The sequence below is a fragment of the Idiotropiscis lumnitzeri genome, chromosome 3 (assembly GCF_059441095.1).
Source record: "Idiotropiscis lumnitzeri isolate Australia: NSW breed Sydney's pygmy pipehorse chromosome 3, RoL_Ilum_1.0, whole genome shotgun sequence".
Classification (NCBI taxonomy): Eukaryota; Metazoa; Chordata; class Actinopteri; order Syngnathiformes; family Syngnathidae; genus Idiotropiscis; species Idiotropiscis lumnitzeri.
The window spans coordinates 17,420,874-17,448,561 of NC_142393.1; the positions used below are offsets into that span (position 1 = coordinate 17,420,874).

The following is a 27,688-nucleotide window of genomic DNA, read 5'->3' on the forward strand; positions in this document are numbered from 1 at the left end:
ACAGTCCCAATGCGTAACAATACTGGTTGAGTTTATGATGAGCAGTGACATGTTGGCGCTAAACATAACTTTTAGAATTATGCCCAAAAAGTTCAACCATGGTTTCATTGGACCAAAATGTGTTTTAGTCGGTATTCTTCTTAAACTGTGTTTTATGTCATATATTATGGTAATGAGAGTGAATTAGTGAATCTGGTTTTGGAGGCTCTGGATTGAGCCATTTCTTTATAATGGCCTTTGTTCATACTGATAGCCTTTCAATCCCTGATGAGAGATTTTGCTGATAAATAGTCCAAGTACTGTACAACACATAGAAAAAGTTCCATTGTTGCACAAAATCTTCAATTATCTCACATGCAGTACATTCTCCCAAAAAGGTACTTTTCTTAACTTTAGGGAAGAACCTGATTGTGTTCTTCCAGCAATGCTATCTCCAAACAACAACAATGGGGATTTTTGCGTTAGCCGCCACCATTAGATCTATAATACAATATTTAACTTTTAATACCTTTTTCAATTGGCGAATGCATTTTTCCAATTTGATTTTGTATTTTTGATTTTCAGTTCCCGATTTCGATTTGATTTGACTTTTTTTTTTAAATCATTAACATATGTGTGTCTCTTTGTGCTAGTCTAGTTTGGCGCAAGCGTGGAAATGTTTTATCTGAATAAAAATGGTACCTAAAACTATAACCTAGGCTGAGTTGCATTAATATTATGAAACTACCTAGAAATATTAAAAGAAATACTTGTGAACATATTTCACTTTAGTTGGGAATCAATTCATTGTTTTTATGTAGAACGGAATCATGAATAAATTTAGGGAAATTTACTGTGCTTAAGAAAACAGAAATAAATATTTGAATTTATTTTATTTTTTTAACCTTAATACAAAATGTTTAGTTTTGCTTTGCTAGTATGCGTAATATAATCTAAACATACAAAAAGCGGTATTTTTTCCCCCGTCCACCTTATATGATAACTATGACACTATGAAAGTACAGTAGGAAATTAATTTGGGTGCAGTTTTTCCCCCTCAATATTAAAGCTAATATATCACTGATTGTAATATATTTTCTTTTTTTGTTTTAACTCGAGGTACATTTCAGAGTTGTTACTTTTCTACTTAAAGTGTTGAATCATTTTTCTTTATTGCACATTGTTATCGACAGTTTTTTTCTGTACAAGTATCTGTGCTTCTACTTAAGAACAGAGTGTACCTACTTTTATTTGTAATCAAGTGCAGCGTGTGGGTGAGTACTTTAGCCCCATGTGCCCCCCACGGAGGGACCGCCCGTGTGTGTCTCCTCCCTCCCTCTCTGTGCTTTGCTCCCTTCCAGAAAGACTCCAAGCCGGGTTTTCCACGAAGGCGCATTAAAAAGTTTCGCTCCGACTGGAGCAAAGCGGCGCAAGCTCCTCTTGTTGTGTTCCACAGCTTCGCAGCAAGTGGATTCGAAGGACGAGCAGTGAGTTCGGACACGGATACCGGAGTGCACATCTGAGTGGAACCAACGCGGTGAGTTTCCGCCTCCATGTGGCGTTTAATGACCATGTGTAAATGGAAGCATTTAGTCTTTTTTAACCCCTCAAAAATCGGTGGGAATGACTAAATAAATCAAATTGAAAAACTCGTCAGGTGCTTTTCACATGTTTATACGTGTATTGATTTTTTTTCAACATTGTGTTTCAAAGTAATACAAAGTAGACATACGGTGTAGATGATGAAGTTTTCTAACTCTCTCCTGCAGGCTGTCCGTGTGCGGCTGCGAGATGCAAGCGTCCCTGTTAGTGTTGGTCTGCGGTGAGTGCACTGTACACCCGCACCTTTTGAAGTCCGTGCATGGTTTTTGATCCTTAAGAAATCCTTAGAAGTGATCCAGTGGTGGGTTTCCGATGCTTTAATGGTTGTCTCCAGGTCACTGGAGGGCAACACTTGAAGTTGTTCATATAAGCTGCACAAATACAAGTGAAATGTGCCAAATAAGTCAGATCAATTTGCAGTGGCTACATATTGTGGATGCACGGAAGGCAGATGGCCCCTTTAGAATCAGTCTTTTATCTTTCGACATCACTTCACTTTTTTTTTTCAATTTACATGACATTACATTTGCATCTTGTTTTTTTCATTGGCCCAGTCTTGAAAATAAAAAGTGAAGATAAATATAATTTGTCATTCAGTATTTCCTTTACAACATTTTAAAAATATTTTTAACCTTAATTTTTAACTTTTACTTTTAGCTTTTTAGTAATTTATTTAGTACATTTAAAAAATGTCAAAATGACCCCTCACATATTTATTTCCCAGTACTCTCTTAATAAAACTGAAATGAAATGAAAACACAAAAGACAAACATTTAAAACACCCTCCTCCCTCCACTTCCCCCTCCAGCCTGTGGGAATTTGGTTTTCTGTATGTGGCCTACTGTGGAAGTATTTGGGACATACTGTTAGGCTCAACTAATGGTATCATGAACATCTTCTCATTTTGTTTTGATAATTTCAAGTATACATAAAGATATGTATGTATATGGGCACCTTGGCGGCCAATCAATTAACTTGCCTCACTGTCGGGAGATTAGGGTTGGAACATCTGTGTGGTCCCTACACAATCCAAAAACACATATTTGGATAATTAATTAATTAGTCATAGGTGTGAACATGGTTTGATATGGACTTTGGCGGCAGGATACACCCTGGACTGGTTGCCTGCCTATCATAGGGTAGATTTTGAGCAGTGTACAGTACTCTTAAAACATCCCAGCTGAATCCACATACAGACTTCTGCACACCCATAATACCTATACCAATTCACATTATGCGTGTTTGTGTGTGTCCCATGATATTTTGCACGTAAACTCTGAAAATACATCAATATCATGAAAATCGAGCAACCAGGTCAGGGTTTCCCCCGCCTAGTGTCCCAAGATAGCTGGGATAGTTAGCTAAAATTATCCCATTTTCTACTCTTGGCCAATTCTGAATATGACTTTCGTTATGACCATATTTTGACCAGGTGTGAAACTAGGAGGTTGCGATGAGGTGAGCCGCAACTATTAGCCCAGTATGAGAAGAAAAAAATATTTGAAGATTGATTGTTGTTTCACTCATGTAGTCATTGTCAATTAGATTAATAGATCCATGCATGTGGTGCATGCAGCGAACATATTGCCAAATACGTGCATATATAACTATATATTATCCACATAATTTATATTTTATAACTTATATTGTTATTATATTATATTTATTATTATAGTATTCTATTTATTCACGTTATATATTCCCAGCATAAAGATGTTGGCAAAGGGAGCCCCCTGCATTCACCATAATTTTGCCGCTTGAGATGCTCAAGCACCAATTGCAGGGTTGTCACTTGTGATAGCTGAGAGAAAAAGTGGAGGAGAAAATGGTGGCATAGAATTTGAATTTTAAGTGAGGGTTTGAATATCCCGCACTGTCATAAGACACATTGACAGACAGCTGGGGATGAATACTTGCTACGCCTTTCACGACAAGGTGTAAGGCCATGGGTCATTTCCGAACCTTCAGGGTCCGAGACATTAATTACTGTGTCTTTGTGTATATATGTGTGTGTGTGTGTATTTCATTGGGACAAAAAGATTGGTGTCTCCTCTTTTTCTTTTGTGTTCGTGTCTGCATCTGTGTACATGCGTATACACTATAAATGTGTGTGGGTGTTTGTTTGTGAGTTCGTACAGGTATGAATGTGTGTATCCAAGTTCATGTGAGTGTAAAGGACTGGGTGTGAGCGTGTGTAAGTGCTTGTGTGTGTGGGCGTGCATGTGAATTTGAGGCGGAGCAAATCCCTGTAATTCACCTTTTCCTTCACTTTTGTATGTTGGAAAGGAGGTTCTCAGCTTCTCCTCATTGTGTTTGCGTGCGTGCGATTGCGTGTGTGTGTGTGTGTGTGCGTGTTGCGAAGGAAACATCAAAGTAGATTTGAGGCAAAGCAAATCCTCTGTAATTCAACTTTCCCTTCAGGTTTGTGTGTGTACGAACAGGGGGTTCTACTCATTGTGTGTGCAGATGAAGGTGGGTTTTTAGGCAATGGGAGTTTGGGAGTATGTCTCAGCGGTCTTTTGTAAGCGACAGCCTCCGGAAATGTGTAGATATCAGAACAATGGTGCAGCAAAGCCCACGAAGCAGCAGCTAGAGAGGGAGGGAGAGAGGGAGGGCCAGGAAAGGTAAAAGAGCAAGAAAGGCTTAGATAGAATCAGAAACAAAGAACAAGTGGGGTTGGTGCAAAAGGGAGGGCAGAGAGAGGGAACAGGTTGGTTTATATGAAAGGCCCGGTGAGTTGGGTTTTTGTTGGTAGGAGCTTTTCTGTCTGAAAAGTGGAGGTGGAGATAAAGGTGGGGGAGGATGAAATGAGAAATGGATCTGGTCTCATTAAAAACAAAGGTCGGGCTGGTCGAACCGAAGGATTACTGATGTTCAGCTCAGGGGGGGAAGTGTTTGACATTCTGACTTAGAGAACATTTCACTTGTTGAGGTTGCAGGGTGACACATGCAAAAGGAGTTTTCTTTGAAGCACAATCAAGAAGCTTGTTATAGCAAATTCTGAACTTAAACAAAAAATAATTTTTTTTGTATAATTAGGTTTGTCTCTCGACGCCATTAGAAAACTCTTCCTCATTTTAGCGTTCATAACTGTGAGTAAAAAAGTGTTAACCATTGTTTAATAAAATTTAAAAAAATATATTGTGTATGAACCCCTAACGGATGGCGCACGCCGGGTTGGGAGGGGGCGCGGGGGCTTAGTCATGGATGCATGAACGGGGGTGGAAGGAGCTCTCCAAGTGCCGATTCACTGCGGCCAATCTAACATCATCTGCAACTTCCGTAAATGGAGATTTTTTTGCAGTTCAGTTTTTCTGTATTTTGCATGCTCCGATCTCCTGCATTTTCATGTCATGTAGATGCCGCGACCCTCTCCGTGCTAAATTTAAAGAGAATGAGGGGAGCAGCTTCAGTTGGCTGCTAGTTGGCTGTGTTCCTTCCCACAACGGCGCAAAATCCCCCTTGTATCTGCGAAGGGTCTACGAAAAATGTCAAAAGAAGGAAACTCCACTCATGCGCACAGTTATGAGATTTGTGCTAGTCTTGCGCTGGGCACGAACAATGGGCTCGTAGTGTTGGGTCTTTGAGTTAATGAGTCATATTTTTTAGCATTTTTAACTGTTCTCAAAGTGTAAAAATATGTTAATTGTATATTAAAACGGACAATCTCATTCAACTCACAATTAAGTTTACACTCAATTGTTTGATCTTGTCTTATTTTTGCAATAGCTGTAGCGTGTGTGCGTCTGATTGTGTGCAAGTAGACCCAAAGTGTGAGTGTGTGTGTGTGTTTGTGTGTCCGTTTGGATTTCAGGTAAAGCAAATTGCAGTATTTTCAGCATTGATGTGATTGGTACCCATCTATGAAAGCACCACAAAAAAAGTGACAAATTTAGACGTCCCACTGTAGTTACTTTAACTCGGAACATTCCGGTCTTTTTCCTCTTGGAAGTGACTCAATGTTATTTCCACCCTCGCTGCCCTTTGACATTTTATTTTCAGTCTTTTATTTCTGCCCCACGAACCTAGAGGCTAATGGTAATTCTAGGCTGTATAAAACGTCCCTCTCAAACACCTTGTGAAGTTGAGACTACTAATTACCTAATCTCAAGGGAGGTGCAGTTGCAGTGCGATATTGTCAGGAGGGAAATGGATCACAAGCGCTTTCACACTCACACACACTCACACTGGAGTCCGCTTGTAAACATGAGCCAGCTGTCACATATGTTCCAGGTCATCTATATTTGCCTGATATTGACATTAGAAATCCCTAAAGCCTGTGTGATATTTATTCTAACAGTGTAGTGTAACATCTACTCGGAAGTAGTTTTCTTCATCGTCATTAATTAATCCAGTGAGACTAGTTGTCCGAGCTGCTTAAATTCAGTCAAACCCGAAGAGCTTTGTTTGCTAATCTCATGATGCAAAAATCCAAGTCAAGTGAAGTCATGCAAGGGACTTTTTATAATCTAGTTTTTCATATTCATTTCATGGATGATTGTTGGCAAACATTTATCATTGTTTCTTGAAAACGGCCTTGCGAGGGTATCTGCAATTAAATCCACATTTTCCCTCCTTCGGATATTGTGGTTTAAAAAAAGCAAGAATATATTTTTGATTTTCGAACGCTTGCCCGTTATGACTTTGTGGTGTGTTGATTCCGCAAAGGGCTGCCCCCTCAAAAGTCAGTCTGCAATCACAAGACATGTTCATCTGCCTGGCAACACAAGCTATCTGAATTCTGATTGGATAAAAACTCAAACCTAAATATACAACACGAGGATATAATATGACATCAATGTGAATCATGATTTCTTGATTATGTTAGGCCAGCAGAGAAGGCATTGAAGGCCTTGACTGTCTACCATTGCTGTTGTCTCATAAATTCATTCGAGTAAGCGGTGAGCTTGACACTACACTCAGATTTGCTTCTATACACAGTTTAGAGTCTTCTATTAACATGCATATATCTGAAATGTGGAAGGAACTTCTCCATAGTGAGGCAGACGTGCTAACCACAAATTCAACAAGCTGACGTCTAATAAATGATTGATATGAAAATACCATGCCCTGTACTCCTATTAAATGAATATAAGTGCTTTTGTGGCCAAATTGTGCAGCTGTGAACATTATCTACTTTTTTTTCTTTCTTTTTTTTTTTTCTATCCTACTAGATTCTTGTGAGAAAACGTTGAATGAAACATATTTACAAATGATGTGCCTGTTTTCACTGGCTGTGATGGGTAAAAGTTGACTGACGTTTATAATTGGATGAGCTCAGTATTGTTTTAACATTGGTATGTGGTTGACGTAACGTTTTTTTTTTATACGGCCTTGTCTCACTTATTTGTTCGTAATATGTATTTGTACCATAGAGAACGTTTTAAGCATGACGAATAGTTATTGTCTCTAAAACTGATTTTTTTTCATTTTTTATTCAACATAAAAATGACTTTCCAACAAACACAGTCTTCAAATAAACATCGACAAGTCTCTTATGTACTGCGGGTTTTCTCTGAGCTTTCTCCTCTCAGCGGCACCACATTTTGGTCATCGGGGCTCTAATTAGCACTGACAGTGAACCCAACCTGCAAGCGCTGTTGACCAAAAAGCTGAAGCCAACATCTGCTTGCCATGTGTGCGTCGTCATCTGCTCTATTTAGTCTGTGGCAAGTAGCTGGTTCTTTTGAGATACGATCATCCTAATCACTTTCATCTCATGGCCTTTAATGCTCTTAATTAGCACCTTTTTACCACACAGGGCTCTAATTTTGTAGACAGCGTGGCATCTGTGGCGTCTTAATTTTTGTGCCGGGCAAGTTACCGTTTTTGGGAATCATGTAGACCGCGCTACACTATGTCGGGCGCTTTAGCGGACTGAGAGCATTTTCAGTTTGGTGACAGGAAGTATTTTCGACTGACCAGGTGAAAGCAGGTCTAAGTTGTGGCAGAGGTGATGAAACGCCATTTTGGTGAATTTGATTGAGGATTAGGCAGACAAACTTCGCTGATATGCATGTTGGATGTCATTGTATTTCACGCAAAAATACGATAACAGCATGCATCAAAACTATAACTATAAATAGAAATACATGAATTGAACCCATTATTATTCTCGTCATCTTTACTATATTTATTAAACCCCCTATAGACTCAATCATGGAATGGAAGGATTGCGGTGACAAAGTGCCCACTTGAGCTTTTTTAAGTGCTCGATGAATCGATTTGAGTTTTGGTGCATTAATACTGTGCTGTTATTGGCTCATTAGAATGCATTTCTTGAACAGCAATGCCTACATAAAGTATTTTTTTCTGTTGTCTGCATAATGGAAATAATGCTAAAAAAAATTCTAGTCACTCATTGCTCATTATTGCCAAATGCAGGATTGTTGGAGTGGAAATCTTTTGGACATCAAGGTCTGCGAGTTACCGATGGTGTCGTGGTTTATTTGGTTACGTTCTATGCAGGCAGCGTAGGTTCGGTTGCCTTTCAGTGACGGTATGATGCAGGAGTCATCTTTGCATGCGAATCCCCTAACCTCCTCTGTACATACTCGTGTTTTAATTCTCCTTGCATCACTTGTTGATGCTGTAATCGACGAAACTGCGTGCACTTTAAACTGTCTCTTACAAAAAGATTTTGGTTGGATGACAAATTGAACCGATTGCATTGGACCTTCAAGTTCCACTCTCGTCGAGCAAACTATCAAAGTGTTCTTAGCCTGGCGTGGACCGTTGTTCCCGTCAGCTGTTGGCGAGTTTGATAGTGTTCATTTTCTCAGTCTGGAAGTCTAACATAGTCTCGCAGTGAGCGGGCCCAGATGCTGCCATTACACACTGTGTTAAATTAGCAGTCGCATGGAGACAGCTGGAAAAAGCACATTCCCGTGTCGTGGGCGAGACGTCTGAAAGCAGAAGCATGTTGTATCATCTGCAACAGGTGGTCAGAGGAGCTCTGAATGGACATGAATGTGCGTCACCATTAAGCTTTCTTTCTTTGGCTTTCACACATCTGCAGCTAAACATTCTTTGCGAGCACTTACTGGTACTCTTCTAGTACAGGGTTCCAGGGACTCCTTACAAGTGAGACATTTTTCCGAGGACCCCCTCTTTATTATGACAGCAATTAAACACAATTTTGCATTGTGTAATTCCTATTAATTTGTTTTAATAATTCAACTGAAATATTTGTGTTCTGATTAATAGAAAGCTACTCTGCCAAATTAATTTGAAAGAAATTCAGTGTTATCCTTCGTTGCTAGCTGATGAACACTGATTCCACTAACAATGGGGCTGTAATCAGAGAGGGGCTAGGTTACGAAAGCATTACCTATGTTGCCAACGTAGTGACTTTTGCAATCGCTTTAATAGTTATGAAGCAAAAAGACTCTCAGGAAAAAGGGTACTGTCTGTACTGGCTATTGAGATAGGCTCCAGCACCGCCCGCGACCTATGTGAGGAGAAGCGGTACAGATAATGGATGGATAGCCGGCTATTTTACGATTTAAATCCGCTTCTCTTATTATGGGCGTATTCGCCTACTTCTTCTTCTTTCTTCTTCTCCATGAACATGCCCAATGCAAGTAAGTACGCACAGGTGTAATCGGGATTGTAGTATTGGGAGTAAATGCTAAACATACTACTTTTTTATACGCACTATCAGGAAGTGTGGGAGTATTTCCTGATTTTTCTGAACGGTCGGTCTATTTCCGAGAACTGATGCCTATTGACGGCGCAGTCTTTACTGTTTTTCTGCTATGTAGTCGATGTCCCAGTGGTATGGATTTCAATGTTTTACTCACCGCCTGCACAACAATGATGCATACGAAGGAGGACAGAAATAAGGGATATAAACAGCAAGAACGAAAGGAGGAGTACGAGCAGCTGAGAGAGATGCGGCATGCAGGCGGGATTGTGAGGAGGAGGATGCGGGAGGAGAGCAGCTGTTTGTTTGGTAGAGAGTCAGTCATCCTTCAACTAAGTGCTGAGCAAAGAGAAGATACAGGCAGTGAGAACATTTGTTAATTAGCCAGAAGCAGGATGTTGACTTTTCTCTATTACCTGATGGCGAGGGCTGCGGCCAGAAGATAAATAGTGACGTTTTTCTGTTCTCTGCCACCATTTACCTTCATTAGTTGTCCACCTGATTGTTGCCCTGACTTCAGGTTCAGCCATTGTTGACTTGATGTGGCAGCAAATAGTTTGTCTTTTTCTTTTCTATGGTTTGGCCAGACCTGTCGGAATGTGTCATGATGATGCCACATCCTCCGCACCACATGCCCCTCTCTTTCTCCCCCTTTGCCATCCCGTCTGACTGACAGCTTCCATCTGTTTTCTAACGTTGACCTATCTTCTGAATGAATTGCAATCATACACACAGTAGCTACAGTATATACGTATTCCCTGCAGATGGACTGAGAATGCAACTAAATATGCGGTCTGTCTGCAACTATAATTCTCGTGTCGATGTGAAATTTTCTCCTATCATTCAGAGGTCACTGATGTTGGACTTGAACGAGTGCCTGAATATCACGCAATCTCTGTCCGTAGTAGTTCGAATTCATTTTGCCTCCTACTGCCATTTGCTGCCAACTGAAAATGACATCATAGTGCCTCCGGGCTCAACCCCCAAATGTCATTAAAAAAAAAAGAAAAGTGAGCCGTGATGGTCGTTACCTGAGCCCTTAGGTACTGTTATGTCATTTTCAGTTGACAGCGAGTGGCAGTACAAGGCAAAATGGATAAAAACAAATTGGATTTTGCTGCTTAATTCATATTCCACAAAATTCGACTTATGAGTGCGCATAGAACGTATTCTTGTATATATTTTTTCTTGAATTCCCCTTTAATGATTAATTGCTCATATTTAAAAAGTAGTCCACTGCAGTGTGACAGCGTTAATAGTGCAGTTCCTGCTCTTCCGGGCTAATTGACAGCAGTGCCTAGCGAGCTTAGAGCCAGTCATACAGACACAGCGGCTCCTTGCTCAGCTGTCATCCAGCATTCCTCCGTGCCTTCTCTCTCCATGTATGGGTGCAGAGGGGGGAGGAAAGATAACGTTGGTGAATTTAATCCAAAGTACTTTCCTGTGTGATTTCATTTCCAATTTTTGCACTCCCAGTGACACCGAGCTAAACCTCGAAAACATTCCCCCCACATTGTGTTGGCACAATTATATATGTTAATTTACTAAATACTTGTTTTGACAGAAGAGTGGCACCTGACCAAACGTACCCTTCTTTTTTTGCTCATATTGCTGCATGTTTTCATGGCATGGCATGTCATCTTAACTATATTTCTAGATCATTTCAAAACGAATTTTGTGTAAAAAGCAAAAGATGTAACGAGAATGGAACTCCTGCTATAAAGATTTTTATTTTCTTCTTTTTCCAAATTCAGTGTGATTTTTTTTTTTTAATTTACGCCGCACATTTTACTTTCAATTTTTACTCTGTTTACTGGGACCAAATATAGACTTTTTTTTAAGAGTAAAATGTACTCTAAACAAATAGAAAACAGTGCTTAATATGGGGCTAGGATTTGTAACGTACACGACTGGTAATTCATTAAAGGATTTGTTTCATGTCAAAAGTGATTCCATTCATGCATTCTAAGTATATTTTCCTCTCTAGTAGCCGTAAAAACCGTGAAAGTCTTACACAATCACAGACAGAAACGTACAGAGATAAATCTGACAAGATACAGTATACGTTTGCTTCACTCCCCCTAACTCGCTGTTTCTGCATGTGCACACACACACACACACACACGCCCACACACCCCCTCTTGAGTGTATATCAGTTGTCTGCAGAACAGATGTCGACTTACTTCCGAACTGTCAGATAAAAGATAAGTGGACTACCGCACTTCTGGCTCTGTTGTAATCACTCACTGTTTTTTGTTGTGAATTACTTCCATACAGATGGTTCCGTGCCATATGTTAGCAGAATTACATTTTAGATTGCTGATCTTAACAGAACATTGTTGGGGGGGGGGCTGCTCTTAGGAAGGAAAGAGAGTTGACCCTTTCCAAATCCCAAATTAGATCCCACCTTCTCAATTGAATGGGTTTGTCCTACTCGTTTTAGTACAGTATGTCGGAGTGGCTATCAAATGACGGTGAAGTTTTCAAATCAATTGGATCGTCTCGACTACCTCCAAGCACACATTGTCAATGAATTTATGTCAATGCCAGACCTGCTTATATAAATGCAGTATCGCTAAAGGCTGGTTTCAGTTGTTGTAGTTGCTGTAGTACGTTGAATGAGTGGTGCAAAAGTGCAAGAGTGTAACGCATTGCAAGTAGTTAAACTGGGCTTGGAAGCGAGCCGAAAAGTTGAATTCGATACTTGACAGGGAGCCAGTGATGCTTCGTGAGAACAGGAGAGATTCCTAGACACGGTTGGTTTTAGAGTTATAGCACTCCGTGTTGGATGTAATCAAATAGCGAACAAGAATTGTTGTGGTGTTTGTTGTGTGGGAAATAGTCAGGTCAAGTAAAAATACTGATGTGATCATGGATAGATGGCATGCTGTCGAGGGTTACACCCAGACTCTTAACTTTGGGGAGGAGAAACAGCTTGTGATATTTGTGGGGGATATTGTTAAAGCCCATTTGGCACCATCATTTTTCCCCAATGTTGGGCTTGAGCATGTTTTAAATGATTTTGGAGTGGCAATCATTAAGGCAAGTGAGTATTGTGGTGAATTTAGGCTTGGTCAATAGTTAGAGTTAGGTGTCCTCCAAATTGGTGTTGAATTTGTGGAAAACGTGTCCACCGGAAGCTGCTAGATGTTGAACATGAGTAGCCTTAGAACAGAACCCTGAGGAACAGATTTAACAATAGACTGTCACAATTTGAAATCACACAAGGAACAACAAACTTAATCTGTGTGGGTTGTAAAAATCTTAGTTGGGAGTTGAGTAGAACTCTATAAGAAATCCTGTCCAAACTGTCTCACCAATTCTCCAAAGATGACTTAAACCATCAGTTTGAGTTTCCATCATCTCCCACACTGAATTCAGTTATTTTCTTTTTATTTTTATTTTATTTTTAAATTGCCTTGTAGATGTTTCTCATTTGGCTGGCACCAACATGAGTCCAATCGTGTGACAAGACTCAGTATGTGTGCTTGCTTGTCCTCCTCTGTTCTATTCCCATTCAAAGCTCTTTGTACACAAGCGTCATTGTGTGACAATTCACCATTTACTTTTACCTTTCAACCTGTCAGTAAAGCTTCTGTGCTCTCAAACTTGTGTCACTTTACAAATCGGAGCTTTAAATAGTTCTCACTAGTGCCTTTAGGTAGGAAAGGGGGACACGTCTGTCAATCATTCGCCACCGTTTCTGTTAGGTTTCCATTGTTCTTGCTTTGTTTTTGTAAAACAAGATGATGGTAAACCATTTTAGGACACTCACTGAAGCTCACTTGGGAATACAACATTTGGAATACATTACAACCATGATATATCGAATTTTATTTAAATGAATCTCCCGTTATACTAAATTAATTTTCATTATACATTTATCCTTGTTATCATGATTTTTCCACACTTATCGGTATGGCGCTACGGTATCATAAATTGTGTGATCTAACAAGGGTTTTTCCCGATCGAACGTATGATCGGATTCCGATATCAGCCCGAAAACTAGTATCGGCGTACATTCAAAATCTCCGATTAGCACTCATAGACAAGTAGTCTATTCGCGAATCCGCTCCTTTTCTTGTATCCAACAGTGTCGAGAGTTAGCTTGCGTTGCCCACGTGATCAAAACATCCACTGTAAAGGAGCTAGTGAAGACGGACGGTCTGGGAGTCGCCACATATATTAAAAGATATTTCTTCTTTCTTTCTTGCGCATTATTATTGCATTTTCTTATTATTATTTCAGAGGATGTCTCTCTTGAATATTCAAAATGAGTATTGAGTCGAGTGGTTCTTCGCTAAGGAGTTGTGTCATGGTTGAGCAAAGGGAAGGTAGGTAGGTGGCTGCGGGACGGCGGCACAAGACATCCGCCTTGATGGCAAATACACAATTAATTAACAGTCACTTCCACTCAATCGATCAATTTACGTTTATCTGATTATTGCCTTCAAGACCAGAGCATGTATGACCCCCCCACCACCCCAACACTGTTTTTTTTTTAAATTGCCTCAGTTTCCAAGACACTAATGCATGAATAACACAATTTAGACATGGAGGTATGTGCGCTCCCCAGTGCCAATCTGGTTAGCTTTTGTCTCTTTAAAGCAGGGGTCTCAAACTAAATTTACCTGGGGGCCACTAGAGGCAGACTCTGGGTGAGGCTGGGCCGCATCAGATTTTCTGCAAGAAAAAAAAAAAATAAAATAAAATCTTCTCAAATGTCTTTATTTTTATTTTTTAACACAAAATAAGATTTAAAAATAAATAAGGAATTAATAAGAAAATAAATAAGGAATTAATAAGAAAATTAATCAGTAATAAATATTAATAATAATAATAATAATAATAATAATGAGTCAAATGTCTGTATTAACAGTTCTTTAATCTTCTTCTGAACATGAATTGTCCTGAACATGAGTGGAACATTCATCAATCAAACCCCTACTAAAACATCGAAAAAAAATTACAATCCTACCCTCGTTTTAAAGCTGAAGATGTGCCCAACAATAATCCGCGGTTCAATTTTATTCACTGTGACCAGGTAATCCTACGTTTTATAATTAGTCCCCGTCTGTGCTAGTGCTGATGCAAAGCTCCGTCAGACTGCACATCCTGTTCGCGCATGGGTCTCCTGTCAATCAAATCAAAATCTTGTCAAATAGCAGAGATCCTAAGCATAAACCATAGTTCTGGGATGAGTAGGCCTACTTTTGTAGTTATAAAGCTTTAATTACACTGTAATTAAAGCTTTATAACTACAGACATATCAAATTCGCGGGCCGCACGAACATTAAACTTTCATAATAAGGCGGGGGCCCCAAACTATCATCCCGCGGGCCAATAGCGGCCCGCGGGCCGCGAGTTTGAGACCCCTGCTTTAAAGAATTATTGATGCTGAAACTAACTCAGAAACAACTCCCTAAAAGTCTAATTTCTCCATAAATCAAGCAAATGCAGTCATGTCCATATTAGTTTATCCTGGTGCTATTTGATCCCCTGTAAAGCTTCCACTGTAACATATTTCCATTGAGAATGGACACATAATTGAGCGAGGATTAGAACCACCTGCTGCGGACTTGCTCTAGACTTGACACAAAGACCCATGGGTTTTATACCAAATATCCCTTAGAACATCATGCAGACAAACTTATGCCAGAAGCATGGAGAAAGAATTAAAACAAACAAATTTTTAAAAAAGCATTTGGAGCAAAACTTTCGTTGTCATGTGGGGCGCCTGCTGCTGGTTGTCATGAAAGTCATAAAGGTTTTATTTTAACTCCCACGAATAGCACGATGGTGCAGTCACACTATCATACCTCCTGTAGTGTGTCACACCATCGCTCCCCTTCTCCAACGTAAAAATAGGCCCAAACATTTGTCACGTGCAAAAAAATCGAAGAGGTAAGTTGCAGAATTTATGTCATAAAATCCTTAACGGTATTAAAATTAGCATGTTGCCGTCACGGAATTTTCATGTAAGGCGTTAAAATTTACAATTGTATTTTTACACAGTAATTAGGTGTTTAATCTAGTTATACATTTTGGAAATATGTTATCCAACACTTATCCTACCTACATTAACACAAAATATAATCAAGTTTAATAATTATATAAGCATCTAAACATACTAAATTGTAATCTGGATTGCCACATGCACATTTACACACAGGAATAAAAAAAGATATTTATTGAACACACGTTGTTGGCACCAAAATCACTGATTTTTGGATTCACATTCAACAAGATTTGGCAATTATGACTAAAACGTTTCTATTAAAATTGGCCTTTTTTAGGCCGTGCAGATTGCCACCAAAGGAGTTTCTTAAAAAAAAAAAAAAAGGCAGCAATATTAAAAGGGTAGATTGTACTGCTATCTGGCAATCATGTTCTGCTCGGCTGCTTCCTGCTCACTGTGATTCATTTCCTGCCGCGCTCTCGTTTGTCTACCACCAGTCTTGGCTGCAGCCACCGGCCAGGAGCCCGATCGCAACCACGGATGTGCCCATAGCAGCTGTTACCCGGCAACGGGGGACCTGCTGGTTGGACGAGAGAAGAACCTGAAGGCCTCATCCACGTGCGGCATGAGGAGGAAGGAGCCCTACTGCATCGTCAGTCACCTCCAGGTGTGTTTGGGTGTGTGATTTTGCTTTTCATTGACATTTCCCTAATTTTTCAGCGATATTCTGCGCTAACTGTTTTGAACCCTGAAGAATATTCTCACTCACATGGTTGAGCAAACTTTTGAACTTTGAGGTGCACATATTAAGTAACTATCGTTCGTAGCTTCAACCTCAGCGAAAACATACTAGTTAATGAAGCGATCGTCATTTTTGTCGCAGCTTTTTCTTGTGGCTTCCTCATTGGCCCCAAAGTCTCACCTTTTGAACCTTCAACTCTAGCGTCTTGTCTCGCCAATGCAGGAAGAGAAGAAATGTTTTGACTGTGACTCCAGACGGCCGTATGACCCCGTCTACAACACCATCAATCACCGCGTAGAGAACGTGATCACCACCTTCAAGCCTCATCGCAAAAAGTCATGGTGGCAGTCAGAAAACGGTAAGAGAAGACGATGTCAATGTCACAGCAGTAAGGCACTTTCATTTGGGTTAGAATAGAACCAAATAACACAGAGGAGGAAGAACGAGAACTGTGGTTATTTTTGGTTGCAGATGCTTTTGCGTCTCCATGACAACTTTGGGGCTTCTCCTTGTCGACAGTGGTTTCACTCTCTGACTTGAAAGGTCATTTACTGTGTTAATATGCATACTTGCAGGATTTTGGAGGGGGGGGGGTTATAGTCTCTGTGTGCTCATTTTCCATTAAAAATGAATGTCGATTAAAATAGAATGCTCTCTCTCTCTCTCTCTCTCTCTCTCTCTCGTAGACTGTTGGTCATTACGATTTCGTGAGGTAAACGGTAGAAAGAATGATTTACCTGATAATGGGAATGTTTTTCCATCCATTAGATTCAACATGAGCCAGTAGTTTGGATTTAAAGTAACAATAAATAGTAGCGTTGAGTCAACTCCATGGTGCTGTCACGTCAAGAAATCAGTGTGGCCCCAGTTAAACTTCTCCAGCATTTTATATCATATTCCAAAATATTTATTAAAAGTATTTTCTGTCCTCTATGTATCGTTCTTGCCGCTTTTATCCCAGGGAGAGAAAAAGTCCCTGAGCAGTGCTTGATTTGGGGCAATTTATCAAATTTATCTTGTAACATGATATCATTACGAGTCAATGATATGTTAACAGTTAAAAGGATTTGCAGAAAAACAGATACTGCAGTATGAAACGACTTCTATCTCTGTGTAAATCCAAAAATGAGACACTTACGTGCATCTCTTTGTCTTGTAGGAAAGTCAAATGTAAATATCCAACTGGACCTGGAGGCAGAGTTTCATTTCACTCACCTCATTATGACTTTCAAGGTGACTTCAAAATTATTTGCCCCCCCCCCCCAACAAATTGCTCATGATTTTCTCTTTCTTTTTTTTCTTTTTCTGCCAGACGTTCCGTCCGGCTGCCATGCTGATTGAGCGTTCAGCCGACTTTGGTCGCACGTGGCAGATCTACCGCTACTTTTCTCATGACTGTGCCTCCAACTTCCCTGGTGTATCCCAGGGTTCTCTGCACAGTATCAACGATGTCATCTGCGAATCGCGTTATTCTGACATTGAGCCATCCACAGAGGGAGAGGTGAGTGACGAATCGCACCACATTTTATTTGTCATATTTTTAGTTGGGATTTGTTGATAATCTGATCGCTGTTGCCTTATAAAATAGGTTTTCTCAACTCATAGGCTGACTATCAAAATCCCTTCAAAATATTTCATTTTTGATATTGTTTAAGACTTCCGCAATAATTTTGTATTAAATGTTTGTCTTGGTCTAGGTCATTTACAGAGTGTTGGATCCAGCCATCAGGATTGAGGATCCCTACAGCCCAAACATCCAGAGTAGGTCTACCTCTGTTCTTTATTTCCATTTTTAGCCAAAAACCTCTACCGTCTATTCAGCAATCGTCCCATCCATGCACTTTCAAGGACAAACGTGTGGTATAATAACGCCTTGTGAACTCTCTGCCTTGTTACTATATTTTAAACTCAGCATCATCAAAATTTGACAGACTTGTTCACTGCTCTTCGTCAGTGCAAGAATCTTATTGATTTCTAATGACCAAAATGTTTGGGGCATTTGAGGCACATGTCATTATTTCTAGCTTGGCACCTTCTAAAGGACAAAATGTTTCGGTTTGAAGAGGCGCTCGCTTACAGTAAGCCAAAAATATGTGGGCCACTTTCTGACATTATGATACATGCTCTGCTGGTGGTAGTTCATCAAATTTCCATATATTGGTCATTGTTCCATGTTTAAGCACGAACCCTGCTGAATACCATCTGACACAAGATAGCTCCGGAGACATACTGTGACATACTCTCTTAGCTTAGCTGCTCATCCATTTCCTCTCTCTCCCTGCCAATGTCTTTTATGAAACGAAATTATGAAGGGGTTCTGCTCCCAGATGCTTGGTTGGATGAATCCAACGTTAATGACCATCAATCAACCATTAAGTACTTTGGAAGAAACATAAGTAGCTCTGTTGACCCATCTGCACCGCACAACATCCGCTCTTCTTGGCTTTGTGAACCATGGCTCTGTGCAGAGATGGTAAAAGCAGCTGTTTGTGCCCCACAAAGCCTAATTGTCTTGGATCTCGTGTTGATATTGTTCAACAACACACAGAATAGGACATTCAAGTTCAATGCATGAGCTGCATTTGTCTTCTCGTACAATATTAAGCTGTCAATAAGTGACCCAAGTGATGACTCCTAACCTCCATATATAGCTGAATATTTACTTACTCTGCAGGTTAGTCCATACAATTTCTGTTGCTGACAAGGTGGCGACAATTTCACATGTCACTTGGGATTTCAAGTCATTGCTCCCACACTTTAAATGGACTATTTCAAAGAACAGACCAGATAATTAACTTTTTGTCCGAATGCCACACACTCAGCTCCGTCATGCTCTGTTTGCCCTGACCTCCTCTCAGCGGGCCACGGGGGTTGTTGTGCACTCACTCGTGTGCATGTTATCTCCCAATAGGGCCTTTTTGCGGCTTGTTTGTCACCACCTTTACAAACATTGTTGTACATTAAATCGCAAAGTGATCCAGTTCAGTTCCATGTCGAGTCCAATTGAACAATATCGGGTTTGCTCAACAGATCAGCTGAAAATCACTAACTTGAGGGTGAATTTCACCAAACTTCACACCCTTGGGGACAACTTGCTGGATCCCAGACCTGAAATCAAAGAAAAGTATTACTACGCCATGTATGAGCTGGTTGTGCGTGGAAACTGCTTTTGCTATGGCCACGCCTCCGAGTGTGCCCCGATCGACGGCATCAGGGATGATATCGAAGGAATGGTGCGCATTTGCCGAACAAATGTTTTTAACGTTCTAAAATCTGCAGCATTCTCTGAGTGGGTCCTAAATCTCCCTCGTCGGTTATTGCAGGTTCATGGCAAGTGCGTGTGTAACCACTACACTAAAGGTTTGAACTGTGAGCGCTGTGAGGACTTCTACAATGACATGCCATGGAGACCTGCGGAGGGCCGCAACACCAACGCATGCAAAAGTGAGCCCACCTCTAAAATTCCAATTTTACTATTCATCGCTAAATTGAATGTCTGAACCTGTGTGTCGTGTATCGAACAGGAAACAATTTCAATTGTATTATTGAGTACAGTGTTTAAAAAAAATTCAAACTCAAATTATGATGAAATGCGTAATGCATATGAAACTCTCAATTCTTATACAATTCTTCAAATTAAGCGGTTCACATTTTGAAAATTGTAGAATAGCGATTTGGAGCTTTTTCCCCTTAAACGGTAATTCTGTTTAATACACTTTATTATATTTTGCAATATAGCATTGTTAAACAATAGTAATTAGCTAAAAGAACACAAATATATATATTGTTACAGTGTATCGCTATCTATCTATTTATCCGTCTGTACGTCCGTCTGTGCTGTCTGTCTATCCATATCTTCTTATTAATGATAGTCTTTCTGCCTAACGTGCAGCGAGAGGAAATAAAACTGCACCTCTTGTATGTTTTATGTCAAGGGAGCTATAATATTTTTTTAATTTGAAGGTAACATTTACTAAGTTGGCTATTATTGTATTTTAATGAATCTCTTGACTTTCTTACACCCGTGGTAATCCAACAGCGCCGTCTGAACAAAGTTCATTTGAGTTTGAACCAAATGATTATTTATTTGTTAATATTATTTGTTTTTCAGAATGCAATTGCAATAGCCACTCATCAGTGTGCCATTTTGACATGGCTGTGTATTTGGCCACCGGCAACATCAGCGGCGGCGTGTGCGATGACTGTCAGCACAACACGATGGGCCGAAACTGTGAATTGTGCAAACCTTTTTTCTACAAAGAACCATTCAAAGACATCCGGGATCCACGGGTCTGCACAGGTGAGTTCAATGTCTGCAGCGCCTATGAGACAAAAGATAATACGAATAGCGATATGCACGTGTGTACAACTCATCCTATCTGCGTGTCTTCCAGTTTTTCTCTCTTGGTTTGGCTAATTTCTTGAAATAGAGATGACTGATTACAGTACTACGCAACAACACTGCTCATTAGAAAAAGCTCACATTTCTTCCTAAACTGTTTATACATGCTTCATACTTGATCCTTTCCTCATATAAAGAGTCAGTACCACCAAAATTGCAAACATCCTTTGGCATTGTGTAAGCACTTTATGTCAAAATGCTCCCATGTTTTGTCACGATGGTAGAGTTCTAGCGGACAGAATACAACGATGTATAGAACTGAGAAAAAAATATTTCCATCCATCCATTATATGTTCCGCTTCTCCTCACAAGGGTAGCAGGGGTACACCCTGAACTGGTTGCCAGCCAATTGCCGGGCACACAAAAACAAGTTAAGAGTTAAGACAAGTTAAATTTCACAACTGCAGTAATAATTCCACTGCTTGCCGTTGTCACCCTCCCTCTCTTGGCCACTATCCTCATTTTATTGGCCATTGATGCGCTGCTCTCAGTTTGGCCATAGATATTCATCTGCATTGCAGCAGATATTTTGCGTTGTGATGTAGCGAGGGAAGAACCACTGCAAATGTCTCAACCCATCCCTTTCACTGATCCCCTGTGAGGTCCTCACATGGAGCATGCATTGCATGAAGCGTGGACCTCTGGCCCTGAGCCCAATGTTCATCAACTCTCCACCTCCCCAAAAATCCTCAATTGGATTGACGAAAGGAGTGTACGGTGGTAGACGCTCCATTCCATGAACAATTATCAAATGTCCCAACAAATTCATATATAGTGTTCATGATATGATGTTCTTGACTCATTTTGACAATTTAACAAACTATTTTGATAATATAACAGGATTACTTACACAATGATAACATGTTTTGGAGAGCACAACCATTCGAGTGAGAATCAACTAATAAGTTAGGATCAGCAGTTGATATTTATTCGGGAAATGTGTGAAATGTGGGCTCATTGTGCCAACTTGAGAAACAGACAAAGACATTTGCAATTTGATGAAATCACTGAGAAATGACATTCTGCTGTGACCGATTGCAAAGTAGTTTGATGAATTGTCCATGTCATCCGTCCCGATGTGCCTCCCCACAGCTTGCGACTGCGATCCAGAAGGTTCTGAGAACGGAGGCATGTGTGACAGCCAAACAGCGCCGACGTCGGGCATGGTGGCTGGTCAGTGTCGCTGCAAGGCCAACGTCGAGGGCCAACGCTGTGATAAGTGTAGGAACGGCTACTTCGGTCTAAGTGCCGACAACCCTCAGGGATGCCAACGTGAGTACGCGCAAGTGTTACATTGATTTCGTCGACATCAGGGGTGCCCAAGTCCAATCCACTGTTTTAGATGTCTCCCTCCTCCAACACATTAGTGGATAGGGCCTCTTGAGGACCGGGCTTGAGCACCCCTTCTCTACATGCTTTGAAGTTTTGTTTATTTCCCCTCTGGAAGCCAAAGGCAGTTTATTTAGATGAATCTTGGCTCATGATTTGACCCTTTTATTTTATATGAGTCATCCATGAGGATATATACATTTCAACGTTAACCTGTGGACCTCCGATATGTAAGGCAGACTTGCTACCCACTCGCCCACCGTGCTGCCTTATTTATCTAATCGTAATCTTTTCACTCCTGACAGTTCTGGGTTTTGTAAATACTATCGAGACTTGCTTCGGAAGTCAAAACAAAGGACAACACAAATAAAAGATGAGCTGATGCTATTTAAAGTTTGTTTTCAAGTACTTGTGCAGAAAAGGTGCTTTTTTTTTGTGTGTGTCTCCACGCATAGCTTGCCGGTGTGACCACAGAGGAACGGTGGCAGGCAGCACCCAATGCGACCCGGTCAGTGGCGACTGCTTCTGCAAGCGTCTTGTCACTGGACGAAGCTGTGACCAGTGTCTGGTAAGATGCTCACTCTTGTGCCTGAAGAGGCAGTCTGTTCCCTAATTACTGAACTTCCTAAATAAAAATGACACGAAATTCACATCCAAGAGTTTTGCTCTCTCGCCGTTTTTACTACTTATTGTTTAGTTCCTTTCTTTAAGTTCTGCTTGTTTTCACTGTCTGTCTTGTCCAACTCATCCAGGAATAGTGTGGGCAGGAATGTGAGCTCCTGCCTGGGCTCTGTGTCTAAATTTAGGTTAGTCCACTTGGTGTGGGTTACCATCAGCCTAAAAATGGTCAAGTCTGAATCTGAAAGTTTAATCTTGCCTGACGTAAAACGAGAAATAATCGGTGTGTGATAGAAGTGAAGTACTTGGATAAACAATGAAGCTGACTAGTAAGTGTAGTTGCTGCATCATCTAAAATAGACCCTCTCTTTTGGAAGAGAAGACAACTCACAATGTTAAATAACAGGAACCAGACAAAGATGATATACCACAAAGCTGTGAATGTTTGTCTTTGAGATTACAGGGTTGGCTTCAATGTGTGTGACTCAAACACTTTTATAGGCTGAAGGATGATGCTTAGCGTTGTCACCATTACTTTCAATCTATTTATCCCAGCCAGAGCACTGGGGCCTGAGTCTCGACCTGAATGGCTGCCGAGGCTGTGAATGTGACATCGGAGCAGCTCTGGATAATCAGTGAGTGACGTTTACTGTGCAGATTAAAATAAATACAGCGTCACTGGCCTCCTGTTTAGTCTGTGGCACTATAGTTTGACGTCCTCTTATTTAAACAGATCACTTAATGATAATGACAGATATATTTGCCAACGGAAAGACAATAACTGAAGCAAAAAAAAAAAAAATGCAATTTACCCATTTGGTAGAGCAACTACAGTCTATTTGTGACTTCATCAACTCATGTATTGGACTGCATGAGAAATTCCAGATGTGTTCTGTGGGATAATTTGTGGTCATCTACTATGTGGATTTTCTTTTTTTTTTTTAATACATCGTAGTTTCTATTTTGACTGTAAAACAGCCATCATGCATTACCATAGAAATTCATGACTCCAAAATAACGGAGCCAACTGACTTTGGCTGATGTGGCGCCATCAAGTTGATGTTTGTAATTTTATGTGACATTAATTATAGGGTGATTAAAAAAATGAACAGTGGGTTTGGAAATTCTGTTTCCAGTTAACATATGCTTTCCTCAATACAAACGAACCGTACATAGCAAAATTGTTTATGTAAAATCATGTTTTCTCCGTAGATGCTCCATCGATAGTGGTCAGTGTCGCTGCCGCAATCACATGACAGGACGCCAGTGTACCCAGGTGGAGTCTGGCTATTTCTTCATGACACTGGATCACCTCTTGTATGAAGCTGAGTTGGCCAAAATGGGTCAGGTGAGAAACTGCGTTTGGAATGAAGGATCATGCATTACAAAAGACATCAAAGTGAACGTTTTCGTTTAATATCAGGGCTGCACGCTGGAGACCAGGGAACACCAGCTAGGTCGTCCCGCCACATGGACGGGTATTGGATTCGCCCGCATAGCTGAAGGTGGCACTCTTGAGTTCATCATCAGCAACATCCCGTATTCCATGGAGTATGACCTGCTCATCCGTTTTGAGTCACAGGTGTGTGCATTTCTTTTTGCTGAACAACTTTTACTTGCAGGACAAAAGTGTTTAGACACACCTCTTATCAATTAATTGATCCATCAGAGGTTTTGCATTATATATTAAACTTAAATCTTAATTCTTAAATTTATGTGATTGGGAACATTTTGGGACAAACAACTGCTGTGGAATCATAAGTGAAAAGACATTCCCACAGACACCAACATGCTTCCCAAATGATTGGAAGTTATTGTAAAGTTCATTGATAATTCCTGTAGGTGTATTGGCCAGGTGTCCGAATATTTTTCTTTAATACAAAGGTCTAGAGGCGGAGTGGGAAAACTTTTTGATTGGTGGGCCACAATAGGTTCTAAAATTTGACGAAGGGGCCGGCCCAGGAGCAGATGGATGGAGTGTTTTGGTAACCTCACCTCATCTGAGAAAAAAAAATGTAAATGAAAGTGAACAAAAGCATTACAACAATACACATGTCCTTGAAAAACCAAAGTATTTAGAAAATGAAACATTAACAAAGTTCATCCATTTATCGTATTTTTAAGGTCATAAGACGCGCTGCATCAAAGGGTGCAACACCAGTTGAGGGTGCTATTTTTGTATTTAATGCATATACTAGGTGCGCAGCACTACAAGGCGCTAGCTCAGCTGCTCCCTCAGCTGCTCCGCTAGCTCAGCTGCTCTCGCGCTAGCTCAGCTGCTCTCGCGCTAGCTCAGCTGCTCTCGCACTAGCTCAGCTGCTCTCGCGCTAGCTGATGCCAGCTCACCAGGTCTCAATCTCCTGAGGGATTGTTGCCAGAGGTATCACCCCGTTTCAATGACAGATGTCATGAAACTATTAGGAATCACTGCCAATATCAATGACTCGAACCTATAAAAGGTGTCTTGGCAATAGTCTACTAGACACCGTCAGGGGAGGGACTTCACTGGTCACCACACTCCAAGCAAGCAATACAATGAAACAAAGAAATAAGATGAACACAAAACATGTATCTCTCATGCCATCTATATACCCAAAAGAAATCAAAATAACACAAAAAGATTACAGCAATGGCTTCTTGGGAGCCACTCAGACTCAGCCAATCACATGGCTGTTTAGAGAGATGTTGTGCTGTTGTGCTTTGGGCTTTTTGCAGTCTGTTGTCTAAACCTGGGACGTTTCTTGCTTGCAATAACATAAATGATAAGATAGGCTACAACATTGTGCCCTTTTGTCCATCTTTCTCCTACACCTTCACCCAAACACGATAGTCACATAATGTATAAGTCACGGTCAATTTGAAGCATAAATGACTCAGACTCTGTCCAGGAGGGTGTGCTAACATGCACTCCGAACAGCCCAATGAGTGAAAGGGTTGATGGTCGCGAGTGATGCTTAGTCCATATAATGGGCGCGTTGCTTTACAAGGCGCTTTGTTTGTTTTGGGGAAGATTAGGGACTTTAAAGAGCGCCCTATGGCCCGGAAAATACGGTAATTTTTTTCAAGTTCGGCAGGCCGGATTAAAATGTTTAACGGGCCACATGTGGCCCCCGGGCCGTAGTTTGCCCACGCCTGGTCTAGAAGGTCGTGTAGTGGTGCACTCTCCAGTCCTGCGTGTGGGCAGCGTGTCTGAGTGTTCCCTACGACTGGCTGGCGACCAGTTCAGGATGTAGTCCGCCTTTTGCCCAAACTCACCAGGGATAGGCTCCAGCACCCTCCAGCAAACCTGTACAGGATAAGCGCCGTTGAGGATGACACACACACAAAAGTCAAGATGACACTCATCGCCTCTTACCATTCATCTATTCCAGATGCCCCGGGACTGGGAAGATGTACGAATAACTGTGATCCGTCCAGGCCCGATTCCAACCAGCAGCCCCTGTGGAAACACAATCCCTGATGATGACAAACTTGTTGTCGCCCTGCCGGCTGGAGCCAGGTTTGTTGCTCTAGCGCACATGCAGACGCACACACTCAACCACGAAATTTGGAATGGAGGAAAAACATTCAGAACTACTTAAGTGTAAAGTATTTATGGTGCTAGTGTGGAGTCTTGCTACCTTTTTTCCCATCACATCATCATATCTAGTATTTCTTTGTATTCATATACAGCTATATACCATAAATTTGCTGCTATAAAACTGGAATCCCCCCACTCCCTAGCAAAGCAAGGATAATTCTGACTGATCTTTTCAAGGCTCACAGAGAATTGTTTTGTGAGTATATAGACACAGAAGCTACCAAATGAAAAAAATATTACTAGACTCGCTTCCTTCACCACCGAAACAAATTGTTTTTCCACCTTATCTGATTTTTTTTGTAATCGGCAGTAGCGTGTGATTTGGTTTCATCCAAATCAACAATTCTTGACCAAAAAAAAAAAACTGGGAAAAAACTTTGTGAAAAGATGCGTTTTATGCACAACGATGACTTTTACTAATAAGCTTTTGCTTTAGTGACACCTCAAACATCCTTTTTTTAACAACAGCAACAGTGAAATTGGTTTTGATGACTAAATAATGTATTATACATTTCACAAACTATTACAAACTATTTGCATGCTATTTGGTCGTAGTAGTATTTCTTAGTGTGTACACGCATGTGTCCATGCATTGTACCATACCAGTGCGTGTGTGTGTGTGGGGGGGGGTGTGGGGGGGTGCGTGTGCGTGTGTGTGTGGGTGTGGGGGTGTGTGTGTGTGTGTGAGTCTGTACATTACAGCATCACTTGTACTTCTAAATTTAAGTAGATTGTCTCTGTCATCTTTTCCAGAGGTCTGCCATGTTCAAGATAGTTCATGCATTGTTTTGATGTGTGGTGATCTCATCCAAAAAAGACCCAACGCTACCATCTGCTGACTATAATTAGCGTATCATTTACGGCAACAGTGTGATCCAGGATGTTAGTTCCAATGGGAAAATTGTCCTGGAATTTACTGGCTGTCGAACTTTTTTTGTCTCCAAAGGAGAGCGTACTATAGGATTTTTTTTTTTTTCTAAACATTCCCTTAGGTTCATGGTTCCTCCTCAGTCTGTCTGTCTTGAGAGAGGTGTGACATATACCATCCACTTCGAGTTCAGACGCTATCAGGACGCCAACGCTGTCCTTAACGGAGTGGCCAACGCTTTCCTGCTCGTGGACTCTGTGAGGACATCTTCCTCGTGTGTCATTCCCTCCAGCTTCTTTTCCAGGTCAGTTTTGTGAACCTGTGCATCTTTGCTCCAGATTGCCTTGATGCCTCGACACTCTTCCATGGAGCTCTTCAACGCCGGGGACCTGGCCTCCAGCAACAGGAAGCAGACCTATGAGCGGTACCGCTGCCACGAGACGGCGAAGAGCGTGATCCACCCAACCATGAGTGACACCTGTGCAAAGCTGATCACAAGCATGTCGGCCGTTATTAATGATGGGGCTTTGTGTGAGTACAACGACACACTTTTTACTTTTTCCAAATATTTGGTCTTTTTTTTCCCCTTCCCATCATTAAAACAATCATAGTCTAGGGAACCCATGAATTCCCTTTTTTTTCTCTGTGTGAACATATCCTCAGATGTTCACTAGTAAAACTCAACAATGTGGTCATCTGTGTCTGTACACTTTTATATCTGCACTTCCCTCCAGCTTGTAACTGCGACCCTGAGGGGTCCATCAGCTCAGTGTGCGATGTCCGCGGGGGTCAGTGTCGCTGTAAGCCCAATGTGATTGGTCGACGGTGTGACCAGTGTGCCCCCGGAACTTACGGCTTTGGACCCTCGGGCTGCATTGGTGAGAAGAGATCAAATATATATATACAAAATATATATATACAAAATATATATATATATATATATATATATATATATATATATATA

The 27,688-nt window shown here is 40.9% G+C and overlaps 1 protein-coding gene across 4 annotated transcripts in view; it reads left to right on the top strand.

Moving 5' to 3' along the window:
- The first annotated feature begins 1,097 nt into the window (after window positions 1-1,097).
- Window positions 1,098-27,688, top strand: part of lamb2 (laminin, beta 2 (laminin S)) — a 38,708-nt gene continuing 12,117 nt past the window's right edge. The window contains exons 1-19 of one of the 4 annotated variants that reach the window (XM_088291696.1): window positions 1,098-1,516; window positions 1,749-1,801; window positions 15,683-15,852; window positions 16,150-16,285; window positions 17,087-17,160; window positions 17,240-17,428; window positions 17,625-17,688; window positions 18,958-19,160; window positions 19,251-19,371; window positions 20,039-20,227; window positions 21,422-21,601; window positions 22,114-22,226; window positions 22,832-22,911; window positions 23,489-23,624; window positions 23,700-23,858; window positions 25,648-25,775; window positions 26,849-26,981; window positions 27,063-27,255; window positions 27,459-27,602. In XM_088291696.1, the coding sequence (XP_088147822.1) occupies window positions 1,771-1,801; window positions 15,683-15,852; window positions 16,150-16,285; window positions 17,087-17,160; window positions 17,240-17,428; window positions 17,625-17,688; window positions 18,958-19,160; window positions 19,251-19,371; window positions 20,039-20,227; window positions 21,422-21,601; window positions 22,114-22,226; window positions 22,832-22,911; window positions 23,489-23,624; window positions 23,700-23,858; window positions 25,648-25,775; window positions 26,849-26,981; window positions 27,063-27,255; window positions 27,459-27,602 (2,443 nt within the window). In that variant the 5' untranslated portion in view covers window positions 1,098-1,516; window positions 1,749-1,770. Of the gene's footprint in view, window positions 1,517-1,748; window positions 1,802-15,682; window positions 15,863-16,149; window positions 16,286-17,086; window positions 17,161-17,239; window positions 17,429-17,624; window positions 17,689-18,957; window positions 19,161-19,250; window positions 19,372-20,038; window positions 20,228-21,421; window positions 21,602-22,113; window positions 22,227-22,831; window positions 22,912-23,488; window positions 23,625-23,699; window positions 23,859-25,647; window positions 25,776-26,848; window positions 26,982-27,062; window positions 27,256-27,458; window positions 27,603-27,688 lie in introns of those variants that run through there. The other 3 variants (XM_088291693.1, XM_088291694.1, XM_088291695.1) reach the window with 3 other exon arrangements.